Below are 18,233 nucleotides of genomic sequence, written 5' to 3'. Positions count from 1 at the left end.
TCTCTACAATGTCATGTTTTATCATATATATTTAAGATAGGCACAGTCCTTTGAAGTCTCCCACCAATCATCTGCTTTGTAAGTAGTATTTTCTTGAAAAACCCAACTTTTTTTTTTTTTTTTTACTGTAGACATTTTTTGATCCCACGCATTTGTTATTAGAGCATGAGGATGGACAAGTCTACATAAATTGGCTGTAGGGGGAGGTAAGGAGGAAGGCTCGCCCCTTCTGAAACACTCTTTACATTGTTTGATTGCAGCTTGCGGTTATTTAAGTAACAGTTAGCAGTGTCTTACATTTGATGACACGTCAGGAAAATGTGAGAAAGGAAGCAAAGGCTCAATCTTTTTAAAACCAATGTTCCTACCTGAATTAGAAAAGCCCTAAAAGCAAGAGAGAAGTCCTCGCCACCAACCTATCTTAAAATATTCTAACAGCAGTGAGATCTTTAGCACCAAGCCAGCTTCCAACTGCACCGCAAAAAAGAAGCCTTCTCAAGGCCTTACCAGAAGCAAATGAAAAAAGCCCTATATTATATTCTTTAGGTTAAAATGTAACCTTGTCCGACATAAAAAAAAGTGTTTTGTGTTTTCTCTGCCCTTTTCCAATAAAAATAATTTTTGCATTAGAGCATGCACGCCTCCAGGGTCAGCCACAGCACCAAGGGTTTTGTTGTCCAAGCCTGTTCCTCTCTAATGCTGTTGTAGGATTAGAGCACGTTAAGGGTGTGGGGGAGGCATGGGTATAGGGTTAGAACCAAGATGGGGGAAGACCGTGAAATGGATGATGGGCATATGGGGGAAGAGGCTTTGTTCTGTCCAGAGGTTGATCAGCAGTTGCATGTTGGATAATGAGGTAGCATCCGGCCAGCGAGCTTCACTGCTCCTCCTCCTCTTCCTCGGAGGACTCCTGTGATAAAGGCTCATCCTTCTCTTCCTTCTCCTGTGGGGGAAGGAATGTAAACAACATTTAGAGGCTTGTGTTGAACAAACTGCTAGTTTGACCAAATCAACATTCTCTTGACTTTTAATCTTGAAGTAAAACAAACCTCTGACATTATGGGTTGTCAGCTTTCTTTATGCAACATTAAAATATAAAAAGAGAACCAATAAACCAAACATATACAAGCATTCTGCTAGATGAAACCTTTGGGTTAGGAACATACTCTCGACCTTGTGCCAGGTGCATCCCCAGAGCTGCTTCCGAACGCATGTCTAAAACAAGTTCAGGGAGGTGTTTCAGCATATGCCTACAATATTGCCATGAAGAGATCTCTGAAGTGTCAAATCCACCCGCTAACTTTCCTCCACAACATCATCCATGTGATGGAGCAAATTCAGCCTGGGCTTTGCTCTTCCTCCAGAAATGTGAGTGTTTCCACTTGTCATCAAACTCTTAATCGTGTCTATGTCTTTTGGAAATGAGTTCTACTCCAGCCCTGCACTCAATAATTTGGGGTTGATGTGCGGTCTCTAATTAAATGCTCTATCTAGACAGGAGTGCACCCTCTGAGGATATGGTATGTTAGAAAGCAAGCCTGTGCGGTATGAATAGCAGCTATGAACCTTACAGAGTTTTAAAGGCTAGAAGAGTCATCTTGAATCTTACCCAGGCGCTCCCAAGTAACCAGTGAGATCGCATAAATTGGAGATTTGCAAAGAGAGCAAGGCTAATTCCAGCATAGGGTCTGCTGCGTTCCAGTGATGGCTGCCACAGAACTCTAATGGGGGGGAGGGGGAAGAGGGGAATTTAGGGAGATATCATTTTTTTTAACGTACCTCTCCTGGCACTGATGCCCTTGCTCCTCTTCTCTCCTGATGGCTCCACTCCCAATCTAGACGCTGCTCTCAGAGCATGAGAGCAGTGCCAGGATTGGTCTGAGCAGCCTTGTTTGCCACTCATACAGTGCCTTAGTGCCTGCTGTGTTTCTCCAACCCAAATGAGAAACATAAGTGTGCATGTCTGTTTGGCAGGCCTAAGATGGCAGACTGGCTCAGTGGGTCCGCCAATACGGAGGAGCCGCCTGTCGTAGTATGAAGTCCACAGGAAACAGTTAATGGTTCCAGAAAGTATCTTTATTCAATAAGTAATTACAGAGGTGAAGAAGTAGGTAGTCGAGGTGGAAGGTAGGTCAGTAAGTAAGTTGGTAAGAAGGGCCCACCAGGAGCAGCTTCCTTCTGGTCATCCAGGAGTCAACTGACAAACCGTAGTCACCCCACATTCTGTGACATCATTAACATTCTAAATGTCCCCAGACTGAACAAAGAGGGAAGACAGGGTGGAAAGGAGGAAGACAAGCAAAGACCATACAACACCGCCCCCGCTACGTTCTACACCAGATGGAATTTTCTAGTCAGGAACCGGGCTATGTGTGCACCATAAAAGGCAATTCGGCTTTTCCGAGGTATCAGCATAATGCTCTCGGAAAGCCAATAGCTCTGGCATAGGTGAGACCAACTGGCTTTGCCAGTGCTTGTTTAAAATGACAATCTGGCTGACCCTGATCTCCCATGACCTGCTAGAGATTACTTCTCAGTGACAAAGTCACACTTGCTCGAGTTAGCAGCTCTCAATTACTGGCCCAACATAGCAGCACTGATGCTGCTCAGTGTTCTCTGTCTATCCATGCATCTACAGTCGACCTTGCCTCTCCGATACACAACAATGTCTTGTTTAATGAGTCTTCCTCAGCCCGAGAGCGCCCACGTGTGCCTGGCGCCAGGCTCCACCGTCAGTCTGTTCACAGAGCTTCTCTCTGGCCAATGAACGTGGACGCTGCACAGCGGGTACGGAAGCGAGTCGTTAATTAGTGGCTAAAAGTCATACCGCAGCCTAATGACTCCAGTCCTCTCAGCAACGGAAGAAAATAACCGTCACCAAAGGGTGCAAGAGAGGTGAGAGTTCTACATTCTTCAGTGGAAACCCTGGTATATGGAGGATACCAACGTAGGACAAAATGCGCTTCTCGCTACATTCATACAAATACATTCAAACAACAAGTTACTGCTTTTATAAAATTAATTTACGATGATAGTTCTTCAAACAGGATGGTCCAAGTTAGAATCAAACTGAGATTTCCTGATCCTTGCCCGATTTAACGAGCCTTATTGGTCCGCTGGGATTAACTGTATTATGCAATATATGTGCACAATTTTGGTTGAGTTTTTTTGCCCCTTCATATACGAGTACACGTTTTCTGCTTGTTATCTATCATATGTGAAGCGCTCTGATGCCAACGACCCTTGCAAGGGAGCAGCCTCTCAACTCCCGTCGCCTGCCCTCGAGTTCCCTGGTCGGTTGACCTTTGCTAACTAAATGTCTTCAGTAGAAAAATGCCCTTCTTCCAATCTCAGAACGGCTACCACCGTCTGCAAATAATATTCCCGAAACAGATAATGCTTCTTCGCCACCTGCAAAAGTGCACGTTGGGGAAATTATTACCTGGTGAATGATGTTACAATGTCTCAAAACTCGACCAGACCATCAAATAAAGTAGCATTCTAGAATGCTTAATCCTGGTGATTATTGGTGATGTGGGACTAGGTCGAACTAATTAAAAGAGCTGTTTTTTTCTCGTCAATAGATTGCCACTTCTCTACTGTCAATTACTGACCAGATCCATTCTCTGTGGTGCCGCCTCAGACTGGCCACCAGATGGCGCCATGCTACCAGTTTTTGGCTGTCTTGTTTCCACTGCCTGCAGACGAGTATTCCTCCTCCACCCACGACCGTAAATAAGAAGCTGGAGTCTGGCCAGACCCCAAGTGCACACTCCGGGGTTACGAGTGGGAGAAATCATGGCCGGGGAAAAGCCAGCCTGACTTGTCAAGACCGGTCCCTGCCAAGAAACAAAAAGAAAGTGACATATCCTGGAAAGTAAAGAGGCAGCCGAGAGCTAGACTCGACCATCACTATTGTAGCTCGAAGTCTCCCTTTCACACGTGCCTCTGGGTGCCGAACCCTTAGAGGGCAGCGCCATCAGAAGATCTGTAGGGCAACGTCAAAGGCAAATTTTCGCCTCCTTGTTCAGAAAGACTTTTATTTAATTGCCAATTTTTAAACTAATTGAAGTCCTCATGATGCCAAAACACAATTGAATTACATGTTAAACTTTCAGAAATAGGCAAACATGCAACAGCTGGAAGCACAAGTGGCCTAGTGGCCCAAACCCAATGAGGATTTGGGAGGCTGCCGACCACAGGGAAGCCTGTCCCCGGGTAAATTGGGGAAGTGGAGCAGTCCGGCGACTGTTCCGGGTTTTAGGCGTTATTTGGGCTACTTTTGTAGCCCCATGGGTATTTTACCAGGCATTTTGTCATGCCAGCCACCATTCTGTGGGTAACACGGTGGCTGCATTTTTGCGTAGTGTAGGATAGTGCTTATTGCGCTAGTGTGGTGCTTGACTTACTGCAGAGATCTCAATGTCCAGGCAGGGGCGGCTCTAGGCTCATGGCGGCCCTGGGCAGGGAGCGTAGGTAGGGGGCCCCGGAAGAGGGGGTCCTGGCGGGGCGGAGCCCCCCCGGAGCTCAGGAGGGGGGAGTCAGGGTGTTTGGAAGTGGAACAGAGCCGGAGGCCGCCAAATCCCTGCCAGGGGCTGCCACGCAAATATGAGTCCATCCTCAGAGGATTATTATATTAAGGATATATATTGGCGTGGTGGCCCCTGGGGTTTTGCAGCTCTGTGCAGATGCACAGCTTGCACATGCCTAAGACCGCCCCTGGTCCAGGGATGATATGGTGGCCCAGGCCATGCGGTTGCTTGAGGCCATGGGGCGTCTGGATCTGCTGTCGGTGAAGGCATCACAGGATGGCGGCCATCCCATGATGAAGGCTGCGGAGTGTGGCAGTTATGGCATGTTCTTCGCCGTTCGGGACCCCCGAGAGTAGTGGTGCGGAGGTAGGGAAGCGAGGCTACTCCCGAGATAGGAAGGTGGCCATGGTTGCAAGAGTTTCAACAAGCCGGGTGGCGGGAGGTGCGGACCAGCCAGGGATAGCTGCCTTAAGATCAACTGAGTCAGGGGAGGAGTGTGCTGAGCATGCTTACCCGGAGGAGGGGCGCGATGCCTCAGCGCTACAGCGCAAGGCCTCGTGTTCAGTGATGAGGGACGGGACCGTGGCCTATGCAAGCGCGTGGCCCCAGCTAAAGGGAGGGGGAAAGGAAGGGGGTAAAGGTGATGAGGGGCGGCCAGGCAACACCGTGTGGGCTTGCGCTGATTGAAGGAAGTGCTATGGGGTACGCCTTGTTAGGGGATTCTGATCAGCAGCAGAGGGTGGGCAAAGGCAGAATAGGGAGGGTGGTGGGCAGGGAAAAGACTTGAGGGAAGTGTACCAAGAGTTGTTGAGGGAGAATGGGGCTGTGCAGAGGCTTGACATGGGTATGGATAGAGAGGCAAGCAGGTTGGGACAGTCAGTGCCTGCTGGAACCCCATAGATTAGGACAGCAGCGCCTGGTTAGACAGGGCCCCTTCAGGGGTGAGGGCACAGTGGCATAGTGAGGAGCGGAAGGAGGGTGGGGGTTTGGCACATGGGGAGGGCGGGGAGGTTACCTCCAGCATAAGGGTCCTGGGGTAGAGAAGGAGGTGGGGGGCCCTTTAGGGTGGGGACTTCAGTAGCCGCAGCAAAGCTCAGCTGGAGTGAGGACGATCGGGGGGTCCTGGGATGGGTTTCAGACAATATGTTTGAGCCACAAACAGGCGAGGCTCCGTCCCCACTGAAAGTGTATGGATGAGCAAGCCAAGGGTGTGGGTAGGGCCGAGTGCGTCGAGGGGTGAGGCAGGGGCCAGGGATCCTAGCAGGGAGGTGAGTAACAGGGGAGGGGTCCAGGTGGGGCAGAGCCTGGGTGATGGCTGTCAGTTATGGGAACGTACCAGCACACCGGGCCTACCTTATCGCTCACAGGTTACCGTGGAACTGTTGGGACCAGACGTAGGTGTGCTTAGTACAGCTCGAAGACCCGAGGTGAAGAGAAGACTCGATACCATGCGGCTAGCTGGAGGGCGTCACTGGACCGCCAGATCACTGCCCCAAGATGGTCTGCAATAATCTCGGTGGTGCAACAAGCAGGAGAGTAGAACAAACACTCAGATGGTGCTACTCTAAAGAAGAGTAGGTCTGTGTCAGCTGACAGGCTGTGAGGGCAGTATATGGCCCCTCAGTGTAGATGGGCTCCAAATGACCAGGTGAATGAGTCCACGGCATTGGATTTTGATGAGGAGAGGCTTGAAGAGGGTGAATTACATGACGTTGATGAGGTGCAAATAGTAGAGGGGGAGGGTAAGCAGCATGAAGAAGGGTGGGGGTGCCACTAATCATTCTGGCTGTAGTGTCTTGCAGGTGACAGGACCCTGACACACTCAAGGTGGAAGTGGTGGAACCCAGCGAAGAACTTATGTTGGGAGATGGCGGGCCGACACGAGGGCACTGACTTTGGTGGCAGTAAGACACCGCACAGCACACACGCCCTAGATGGTATTGGTGGGGGTGGAGACAAATCCGCAGCAGGGTAGTGGAGAGGCCCGCTTGAGCAAAGGTCATTACGTAATGGATACAGGTGTGGGGACCCATTACCATGTATAGGACACAGGTACTACAGGCCAGGGTAGTTCTAGCGGGGTAGTTCCAGCACACTCATGTAAGGATAAGGCGGGGCTGCCTGTTAAAGGACATGGTGAAGACGAAGTTGCGGGGGGAGGTTACACAGTGGTCAAGACAGAGGGAGGGGGAAGTCAGGGAAGTCTGAGAGCATGGAGCTAAAAATTAAGGAACTCCCGTATATGGGGACCTCCAAACCATTAGGAGTGCATCTTATCGCAGCCACCAAGGAAAAATATGGAAAGGTGAATACCTGCAATTGATGAAATTGCTGCACAGGGAACTAAGTTCAAAAGAGGTGTCTAAAGAGGAGGAGTTTGAATTATCTAAGCGGCTCAAGGTCCTGGTTACTATTGAGAATTGGAAGGCAGCTTTCCTTATTTATGCTAGAGTATACTGCAAAAAGTACCCGGAGAAGTCGGTCGCAATGTTCAAATATATGGATGTTATTAGGAAAGCACACATCAATTATGGTGGGTATGCATGGGTCCAATACGACAAGGAGTTTAGGGCCGTATAACACTTGATGCAGAGACACAATGGGGCAAAATTGACATGAACCTGTGGCAGCATACAGTGGGCCCTGCCAAGTTTGACAAAACCATTTTCACAGCAAGCGGATTACCGGTTGTATATTGGCCCTTTCAAGGGCACCTCACCCAGAGAGGGATGGGGGGAGCAGGTAGAGCCCAGGACAACACGTTTGGCACATGTTGGGATCTCAACAAGGGGAGCTGCACAAGGGAATACTGCATATTCCGTCATGAGTGTTTCAAGTGTGCAAACAGACATGCCTTGGTCAACTGTGTTGGGCTGGTGGGCAGGCCTCAACTTGGCAGGGTTAGCAGCAGGGTTACAGTGGGGGCTGCAGATCAGGGAAGGGAGGTCAGGGACCTGCGGGGAAGGGCTTGTACGCCCATTAAACTAGACAGACTGGGTTTTTGGCTTGTGACATATAATTGACGGGATGAGGCTCGGGTTCTCCTACAGGGGTTTACAGAGGGTTTTAGACTTGGGTACCAGGGACCAAGGGTGAGACGCTGGGCCGATAATTTAAAGTCAGCCAACAAGCAGAGACAGATAGTGAAGAACAAGATAGCGAAAGATATCTAGGAAAGTACGATGGTGGGCCCCTTTGATCACTGGCCAATGGACGATTTGATTGTGTCCCCTATTAGGATGGTTCCTAAGAAGGAGTCGGGTCAATTCAGTCTTATTGAACATCTGTCTTAGCTGAGGGGGGGCAGTCAATCAATGATTTTATTCCTGAGGAGCAATATGAGTCAGGGGAAGGACAGAGGACAAGGAGAAAGGCATAGCTAGAGAGCTGAAGCAGCGGGAGAACGGAGGCAAAGATAAACATAAAGTATAGCAATATGGGAGGTAGGATGGGATGGAACGTAAAAAGTAAGGCGAGGTAGCCAGGAAGATATGGAAAGGTAGAAGGAGGAATAAATAGGTAGAGAAAGAGAGGCATCAATAGAGATACATTCTAGTGTAAGGTAGAGGAAGCTAGAGATAGGGAGAAGGACATGTACGGAGAAGGAGGGTGATGGTGGTAGATGGAAAGATTAGATAGAAGACAGAGAGGCACAGATAGATATATAGAAAGTTGAAGTAGAGCGAAAAGCATAGAGAGATGCAACCTAGAGAAAGAGTAGTGAGCTAGAGAGAGGAGCAAAATGAGAAGTAGAATACACAGACAGGTCAGATAAACAGAGCAGTGAGGTAGAGAAAGGGGTGAGGCACAGAAGGAGCGATTAAGTGTAGAGAGAAAAGAGGTGAAATAGAGAGAGAAAGAGGCAAAGTAGAGAAGTGGGGAGAGGTTGATTAAGACAGTGGATGAGAAAGGGTATGAGGCAGAACAAGAGGTGAAGTATAGTGAGTTAGTATGGAAGTGAAATGTGAAGACAGAGATGGAAGAGAGGAGTTAATAATAGAGACAAGAGGGTGAGAAAAAAAAGTTAGTGAGAAAGGAATAGGGTAGTAAGAGAGGTGAAGTAGTGGTAACAGACAAAGAGGGCGAGGGAAATTAGGGACACGAGGTAGTGAAGGAATGGTGAGGTAATGTAAGCGGTAATTCAGTGAGGTAGGCAGGAAAGATGAGGTGAAGTAGAAAGAAAAATGTGGTAAAGAGAGCGTTAAGGTACGCAGACGGCTGAGAGGGGGTAAGGTACAGAGAGATAGGCAGGTAAAGTAGATGGAAAAGTGATACAGTGATGTGAGGTAGAAACAGCAGTGAGGTGCAGTAAAGAGCTGGGTTAGGGATCACACTCACCCTGATTTCACTAAGCTGGTTACTGATTGAAGTATTCTGAAACGGAGCTGCATTATTCAAAATGCCCTTCACATAGACCCAACCTATCTGGCTGAGAACCTGAGCATCGGAGGAGGTCAACACTTCCTGCAGAGCTCCAACAACCTCCTATTTAAAATATCTCCCTGCAAAAGAAAAATATCCCTCAAAAAAGCCTTCTTGGGATGTGCCCCCGGCCTCTGTAACAATATTCCCTCTTCAAGCAGAACCAATCCCTCTCTCAAAGTCTTCAAAGCTGAGGTGAAAACTCTACTCTTTTAACAATTCCTCAATGGCCTGCTATCTCCTTCTATTAGATTAATCCATTGGTAAATCCAAATAAAGAAGTAACGGACCATCCCCTATATGAAGTATAACTAAAAACGGAGTGGATAGAGATAGGTATGCAATCCTTTCATATATCCTTCATTCCGAGGGAACGCTATTGATCTGATGATTCCTCGAACCAAAAATGGCTCCAACACGGATTGAGACTCACTAACTTCAGGGTCCCACAAAAACAACCAGGATGAAAAACATCAGAAATGACCCAGTAAAATACTGGAACAGACCGGACACCAACCCTCCTACCTGTCTACACTGAAACATATAGATCTTTATTGTCCCAAAGCTTTGTTGTTTATAGACTTCCTGGACTAAAATTGACTGTATTTATTTATTTAAACAGTTTTATATAGCGCCGGCTAGACCCAAAGGTATCGGAGCGCTTTACAAGGGTTGAGAGAGGAACAAATTACAAAATAACATTAGTTTCAAAAGGTAAGATGCAAGACAATAAGAACAAGACAATAAGAACAATCTGTAAAGGACCGTAATTACATGAACAAGAAAATAAGGCGTACATTTAGGTTGAAACCAGTAATTAATAGTTAAGCTAGCGTGGGTGGTCAGGGATGAGGGGGAGGCAGTGTGGAGGTAGGGAGGAAGTGAGGAGGGTGTTGGGAGAGGTGATAACCTGCGGAAATAGGCAGTGAATATAACAGAACTAGTAGGGGAAGGGTGGAAGTATATGTAAGTAAAAGAAGAGGGGGGGAAGTAGGTCATGTCTAAAGTGGCGAGAACATTGAACCATCATGGGCAGAATGTGAACCCCTGTTTGGTGGCAGGATTAAAGACCCCCAGCATTTGTTTAAAAGGTGCTGCTTGAGATCTTTTTTGAAGCTGTGGTAGGAGGGATTGCAACGTAGATCTTTGGGGAGTGAGTTCCAAATAGTGGGAGCATTTCTGGAGAAAGAGCGAGACTGGGTAGCTTTCTTGTTTACCAAGGGCAGTACTAACACAAGTGTATTTGTACTCCTCATTTCTGTAGTGCAGCCCGCTTTGTGGTGTTTGTCTGATAGATACAATGGGGTGTGATGATGCAAGGCTTTATGTGTAATGCAAGCATTCTTGTAGGTGGATCTGCCTTCAATGGGGAGCCATTTGAGATCTTTGAGGATGGGGAAGATGTGGTCAAACGGGTTGCAATCCGAAATAAGCCTTACTGCGAGGTTAAGGACAGATTTGATTGGTGGTAAGTGGGCTTTAGGTGTTCGAGAGAGAATGGCATTACAGTAGTCTAATCTAGAAAGTACTAGTGATTGAACAACTAATTTGAAGTCATCAGCAGGAATGAAGGGTTTAACTTTCTTGAGGCGGTGTAGAGTGAAGAGAGTGCCTTTGGCCGTATTTTTTATGTGGGGAGAAAGGCTGAGGTTGTGGTTAATGCTTAATCCGAGGGATTTAACTGAATTAGAAGTGATCAAAGAGCAGTTAAGAGCTTTAAGGTCAGAGATCCAGAGTTGGATGGGGAGCCGATTGTTTTAGGAGCAAAGAGAAGGACTTCTGTTTTTTTACGGTTGAGCTTAAGGTGATTGTGCTGAAACCAGTGTTGAATCTTAATCAGGGTATCATTGAGATGCAGAATGTCGGCTTGGGATTTGATCCTGTAGTACAGCTGGGTATCGTCAGCATAGAGGTGGTATTTGATTCCTGCTTGCTTGAGAATGAGGGTGAGGGGTTCCATGAAGAAGTTAAATAGGGAGGGAGAGAGAATAGAACCCTGGGGCACACCCAGGGAGACAGGAATAGGTTTAGAGAGACAATTGCTGATTTTAATTTGTTGGGTTCTGTGCTGAAAGAAGGAGGTGAACCATTTGAGTACTAAACCATTGAAGCCAAAACTGACTTTGAGGGTTTTGAGTAAGGCGGAGTGGTTAACGGTATCGAAAGCCGCAGAGAGGTCAAGGAGAATGAGAAGGGAGGCCTCCCCCTTGTCGAGGGAGTGATGGATGTCATCAACAATGTTGAGCATTGCAGTTTATGCACTGCAGCCCTTCCTAAAGCCTGACTGTAAAGTGTCCAAAAGGCAGAAAGAGTCAATTTGCTTGTCCAGTTTGAGCAAGGCGCATTTTTTGAGGGCCTTAGATAGAAGAGGAAGATTAGAGATTGGACACAGATTGTTAAGGTCTGTGGGGTCGGCAGTAGCATTTTTGAGGGTAGGAGTGATTTGGCCAAGCTGGAGGGAAACAGGGACACACCCTGTGCGCAAGGAGGAGTTGATGATGGTGGTCCAATATGGAGCAATGATATGCTTCAAATCTTGAACAAAGTTAGCGGGAGAGGGTCCAGGGTATGAGAGGAGGGTTTAAGCTTGGAGATGATGTTGAGGACTTCACGCTCTGTAACGGGGTTGAAGTTAAGCCAAGATGCATTCTTCTTTAGCAGTGGGCTGGTGAGGAAATGTTCGGGAAGGGAGACAGTGGGAGGGAGATGAACAGGGTCAGGTGGGGGCAGAGGTGTAAAAGAAGACTTGGATGAGAGGTCAATGAGGGGTGAAGAGCAGTGTGGTGGGAGGCACAAGGCAAAGGATTGGTCAATCTTGGCGATTTTTTCAGAAAAGAAGTTAGCAATTTCATCACATCTTTCGATAGAGGCCAACAATTGGGTGGGGGGCAGAAACTGTTTGATTTTTGATAATGCTGAATAGTTCCCTGGGTCGATTTTTAGCCTGGTCAAGTTGAGCGCGGAAGAAGGCAGCCTTTTCATTAAGGATGGGCTTTTTGTAGTCAGCCCTTGCAGTTCTGAGGAGGGCAAGATTTGGGGGGGGAGGGGTGTTGCCTCCAGGTGCGTTCGACCAGCATAAGTGAGCGTCTCTCATTGTTGAGATCAGCATTAAACCGGGATTTGGCGGGATTGTTTTTATGTAGTTTTAATTTGGCTGGGGCAACATGGTCAAGGACCTCGATGATGGATTTGTTGTAGTGTTCAGGAAGGTCATTAGCATTTTGAGAGGGAGGTGTAAGTTGAAGTTTTGCTTTAATCTTAGTCTCCAGTTCGCCAGGAGGAATAAGGTGAAGATTTCTGGTGAATTTCCTATGTTTGCTGTTTTTAGGGGACGGGGGGAGTATGGCGCAGTTAATGGTGAAGAGGATAAGGTGATGGTCCGACTAGTCAATGGGGACAATGCAAGAAAGGGAAGCCAGGTCTTTGCTAGTAATGATAGGGTCAAGAGTAGCCCCTTTGGAATGAGTTGGTGAATGGCAGAGTTGATTCAAGTCAGAAACGTCTGGTAGGTCATTGAGGATGTTAACCGAGGGATCATCCTTATTTATCCAGTCAACATTAAAGTCACAGAGGAAGAGGTTTTTGGAGTTGGAAAGCGAGGCTTGGGAAAGCATGTCAGGCAATTCCTCCATGAAGGGCAAAGGGTCACCAGGGGGAAGGTAGATATTATGTAGTCCAATAGGAGGGGTGCCCTGAACTTTAAGTTCAGCTCCGATGTATTCGAAGTTGGCTTAATCGGAATTCGGAACGAGGGAGAGTTGGAGTTCATCTTTGTAGATTATGGCTAGGCCCCCTCCAGTTTTGTCAAGTCTATCTTTTCTGAGAATGGAGTAACACGGGGGTGAGCAGGCCAAGAATAGATGCAGAGTGACCCTTGAGGCAGGTTTCGGTAAGAAAAGCAATGTCTATGGCTTCACTATGGATGGTTTCCGAGATTTCTGTTGCATGTTGTGCGGCCGATCGACAGTTGACCAGCATCCGGAGCTGTGAGGGTATGATTGAGGGGAGGCATGGTAATTCTGCTAGGAAGATCCAGGGGGGTAGAGCAGGTTGTGCGGGCGGGGGATTGGAGGGAGGCGCAAGGAGGGAAGAGAGGAAGAAGAGGGGGGTAGAAGAAAAGTCAGTGAATGGGAAATTAACCCCAAAAACTAGGGCAAGGGCCTAATAATGAGGAGGTTAGAGACAGGGAGGTGTTGGAAGAAAGGGGTGGTATCTAGAAGTTGAGACCGTAATCAGGTCAGCCCGATGGAGAAGGAGAGGATACAATAGAGTTCTACCGGATGACCAGAGCTCTCTAGAACGTCAATGTACATTAGATACTGTACTGCAACATATGCTTCTATATATCTAAAAAAGAAGGTTGTATAAACTCAAGTTTTCTTTTTGAAGCACACTAACACCCCTTGTGGGGTAGTCTGTGCTATATAAAAACCCTCAAATAAAATAAAGAAATGCAGAGATATGTAAAACAAGTAGTAGAGAGAGATGTGAGGTCTTGAGAGAGTGGTGGGTTATGAGAGGTGCATTAATAGAAGTGAGGAGGACACAGGTGAGAGAGAGTTCAAGTAGAGAGGGTTGGGTACCTGATTTATTGGAAGGTGACAAGAGATAAAGAGGCATAACGTAGAAGAGAGAGGGGACATAAGGAGGGAGACATGAGAGAAAAACATGTTTTCATTTAATTTGCTGTTTTTGTGCACACCGTTAGAATGGCAGTCTTCTGAATGTCTGATCGCTTTACCGGGGGGCCACTGGAAGGTGGGGTCCTGTGTAATTGTTCATGCTGGCCATGCCTTAAAAAGGCATTGGGAGGGTTGCAACAAACACATATCACTAGCAGTGTTCCAATGAAGGTGGAAAAGGGGTGCAAGCATTACCAACCATATTTGCTTACGTTGTCTGAGCCCGGGCTGCAAGGGTATGCTGGGTGTATGATAGAGCGAGACTCCTCCTGCCAGGGTCCTGGGATGTGCTCACACCATAACAGCCTGCAACTGCTTCTCTTCTGTTACTGTTTATATTCTTCTGTACTTTCACCTTGTGGCCTGTCCGCTTTGCCTGTTCTATATGCAGTACTCTTGCCTCTTCCGAAAACACCCCCAACTACTTCTCTAGCCATTTGTATATCTATCCACTGCATGTATAGGTTTCTTTTACTTCCACCCATTGCAAAGTTTTCCTTTCTCCTTCTCCCTGCCACTATCTCACTCACATTTCCATCTGCCTCTCTCACGCTTTCAAAGTGCTATGAAGAAGAAGGAAAGCGACATGCTGGTGCTATACAAAACCACAAAGCAACCTGTTTTCAAAATCTGCAAATCACATGAGTAAACTCCTCCGTGTGAATTATGGGTAAATCAGGTGCTAGGAATCATTGGTTGGCTGCACACCAAACCTAAATCTAGGGCTTCCTGGTAGAAGTGGGAGAGCCAAGCAAGGCTCGAGTTCAACCATGGTCACAAGGAGATGTGTTCTAAAACAGAACCAGACTAGGCACCCCACACACTGACCCTCTTGGGGTATATTACCAACAACTAGCGATAATTTTTGTCTCTAACTTGTTTAGAGACAAAAATTATCGCCGCAAATCGGCGATTTTTATCGCAGATAAACCTTGCTATTAGCAAGGTTTATCGCAAATGCGATAAAAAACGGCCGCAATGCATGAATATCGCTGAAAAGTCAGCGATATTCATGCATTATCGAGCAAATGCTCTTAGCCATGTTATCCACCTCCCATTGGATAACATGGCTAAGAACTGCTCAGGGCAGGTGTTAGCTTTTGGAGATATTCGCGCTTAGCGCGAATATCTCCAAAAGTTGGTAATAGGAGATAGCGATGTTAGCGACTGTTTCCAGTGGCTAACATCTTGGCACGCCCACTTTGCATGTCATTAGTGATAAATATCACTGACATGCAAAGTGGGGCCCATGATGGTCGCTATCTCCTATTAGCTGTCGCTAACTGGTGTTAGCGACAGCTTGGTAATAGGGAGATAATTTTATCTCCGCTTTCTTGGCTTTTAAAGCCAAAAAAGCGGAGATAAAACCCCTTGATAATATACCTGTTTCTTAAAATCCTTAAAAAAAAAAAAAAGAATTGGTAAAATTAAGGAGAGTCGAGCAAAGTCATAAAATTGAAAGAATGCTTTTCTGTTCCACTTGGCATGTGTAACATTAGAAGCAGGCTCTTTAGTGGGGCCAAGACCTCTTTCTTTGTCTAATTATGTAACTGTAGTCACTAAAGCGTTGAGCCTCTCCTAAAAATCCACCTGTCTCGCCAGCCAGATACATTAATACAACACGAGACGGGAAAGGCAATAGGTCTAGGTTTAATGTTCGGATTCATGCAACATGAGCACGTTAGAACGAGACATCACAATAATCTGACAGAGGGTTATTGCTCTAATGTAGATCCTCATGCAGTTTATTGCAAGCTCTGAGTGGAGACGGAAGAAGACGCCCAAACAGTAAATAGCAGTACGAAAAAGATGAATACTCCACTGTGCTGAGTCAAGAGATGGTTGACAAAGTCTCAAGCCAATGGCTAAAAGAAGCTGCGTGAAGAAAGCCAATGGTTTAAAGGGGAGGATCCAAAGTTCACTCCATATTGTTAGCAGTAGGTGTTACGATTGCACCTACTGATGCGAGCTGTGGCGGTGCAGTCGCAAGCTAGCTTCCCGTTTTGGCTTGCGATGCTTGTTCTCAGTTTGGGCACCATCTGGGCTAAGTACGGATCAGCACTCATTATGGTTTGCCAGTTCTGAGCCTCACAAAAGGATTAAACATCTCACTGTTTGCCAGAATGGCTGTTAAACAATGCCTAAAATTACTTTTTTCTTCATACCAAACCCAAGATGTCCACCACTATTTTAGTTTCTGCGATTTTACCGATCCATCATGACGATTTACAGTTCCTTGTTCCGCTTAGTACTTTCCTATTTCCTTAGGTATTTAAAAAAGCTGCAAAGGTCTGATCATTGTGTCGCAATGCAGTCAGAGTCCTATTTGCCAGTCCTAACTAGTCCTTACTCCAGTCATTTCTAGTACATTTGTCCTGTTATTCCAGGCCTGCTTACCACACTCTCTCAAGCTGGTATATTATGTGCGCCTGTCGCCAGTTCTCCGAGATAGAGGATTTTTTTATGCTGAAGGCTTTTTCCTCATTCAAGTCCGTGGAAGATCTCACACCTGGACTGTGAATGATCAAGGTGGCTACTGCGTGGTCTTGCACGTGCCTCCAATTCTAAAGATTCAATCTGCCAGTGAAGTCCTGGCTTCTAGCCCTCGACACAGGTCATTCTGTGACACAGTGACTCAGTAGGTATGGTTCAGCCAATTGTTAATAAATTCTGTGCCGTTTTCATAAATCTCCACAAACGTTTGTGCATCAGTAGGGAAACTGTTTCCATGTGCAAAGTTTCAAGGAGATCAATGCAGGGAAGGAAAGGCTGACGGGTGGGGGGTAATTAAAGAAGTATTTCCTATTTAGGTTCCATATAAAATATGTTTCTCTCCTACAGCAAAATCCAGTGAATAGATTCCACCAAACTTCGCAAGAAAGTGGAACTTTACATAGAAAGTGTACTTGTTTTGATTTGGTGTAAATCAGCTCAGTACTTTTCGATATATTATCATTTTTAAAATCAGAAGGCATGATGAATGGATCTAACCACAACAGGAGAGCAGACATGATCACAGAGGAGTGGGAAAGCTGCATGAAAATTACTCAAGAAAATACTTAGCCTTTAATAAATCAGAATTATCTGAAATTCTTAAAGACACGTGACCACTAAAAATGAGCACACAAAAATGCATCTTTCAGAATTTGAAAGTTTCCTAAATGTGTTTAAAAAGGGTCAATCCATCAAAGCAGTGGTTGGGTGCAAGCCTTGGCAGGAAGCTAATTAGGCCAGACACCGTAAGCAATCCCTGCTGAACATGCGCAGAGACCATGTATAGCATATAATTGGTACATGACAGGTGAGTGTAGTATATATCATGCCCCCATGCTGTTGGTATGCAGTCTTTTTTTTCACATGCAAAGGAGCCATTTTCTTGTCCGTTTTATATTGCATACCGTAACTAGTACATTTTATAGGGTTTTTGTGTTCACAGAATCATAATTAACCTTTAACAGCGTTTTTCAGTGAAATATATATGATATATATAATCTATAGTGTCAGATTGATTTAAAATGCGACATATGCATTATTGAACTCACTGTACTAACTCATGAAATAATTGAACAAAGTATTGCCCTTTTATCTTAAATGTAAGTGAGAATGACATAACATTCCAGTGGCTGAAGAACTGCACAGCGTGCAGCCATAGAACCTGGGCTAAAATCTCAGCTTCTTCCCTTGACGAAATTGTGTCATCCAAGTAAAATCACTATACTTCAGTGTGTCTCGTCTTCCTTGACCCACCACTTTGGAGAATAAATGATAATTAAGTTTAAAATCTGTGCTATACACAAATTTCACTTGCATATAGTGTAATAGAAAATACCGGCTTCACATTTACTTCACTTGGGCCGACACTGTGAAGCCATGGTACTATTCCTGAACGTTTCTTAGTTCATGCTTTTAGTTACTTTCTAAAAGTGCCACTCAATGCAATGATAAATCAAACATACTTAACTAAGATACTTAGAAATGTGGTAGAGGGAACTATAATTTGCTTCAAAAAGTCATCATCATATTTTTGCATGACATTTGTTGCGAAATTTACATTTAGAATCTTTTGATGGCTCAGCGTGTGCTTTGGCATGAAAATCAAGACAGAGCCCTGGCTTAGATTTGGCTCGGCTCTCTCTGTCAATCTGCTGGCTTGCCCAAACCCACTTCCTGGTACCTAGCACCAGAGCTAGGTCTGAAAACTTAAAGCGGTGTGGCTAGGTGTCCAAAGTCTGGAAGGTCAAGATGCATGGAAAAGTCAATAATCCAAATACCTCTGATTCAAGACCTAAAAAACAGGTGCACTAGGGCCGACTTGGCCATGAGGCTCCAGACCCTTTCCATATAAACTGAGGTGGGTTTGAGCGAGGTTAGCCTCTATTTGCTTTTTTTTCTAATTGTCCCCACTCCTCCTGTGACCTATTCTCTGTGTCCAGTGGTCCATGCTTTGTGCTAAATTTCATCAGGTGGTTGATAATGAGCAATGGCTTGAATTGCTCTGGAGGAGGCGACAAGTCAGATGACTGAAAGCAGTTAATATTACACCCTGACCCCATCCACCAAAAAATAGTTATCTTGCAGGGGTAAGCAATTTTTCCCC

At 46.0% G+C, this 18,233-nt stretch overlaps 1 protein-coding gene across 1 annotated transcript in view; it reads right to left on the bottom strand.

Moving 5' to 3' along the window:
- Positions 1 to 727: 727 nt before the first annotated feature.
- The window catches only part of HMGA1 (high mobility group AT-hook 1), a 106,293-nt gene continuing 88,787 nt past the window's right edge, over positions 728 to 18,233 (bottom strand). The window contains exon 5 of the mRNA XM_078644252.1: positions 728 to 943. Within this exon, the coding sequence (XP_078500378.1) occupies positions 878 to 943 (66 nt within the window). The 3' untranslated portion in view covers positions 728 to 877. The remainder of the gene's footprint in view (positions 944 to 18,233) is intronic.

Source organism: Lissotriton helveticus, chromosome 5_1 (assembly GCF_964261635.1).
Source record: "Lissotriton helveticus chromosome 5_1, aLisHel1.1, whole genome shotgun sequence".
NCBI lineage: Eukaryota > Metazoa > Chordata > Amphibia > Caudata > Salamandridae > Lissotriton > Lissotriton helveticus.
Note: the sequence above shows the minus strand (reverse complement) of the source record. Positions and strands in the feature narration are given on the sequence as shown.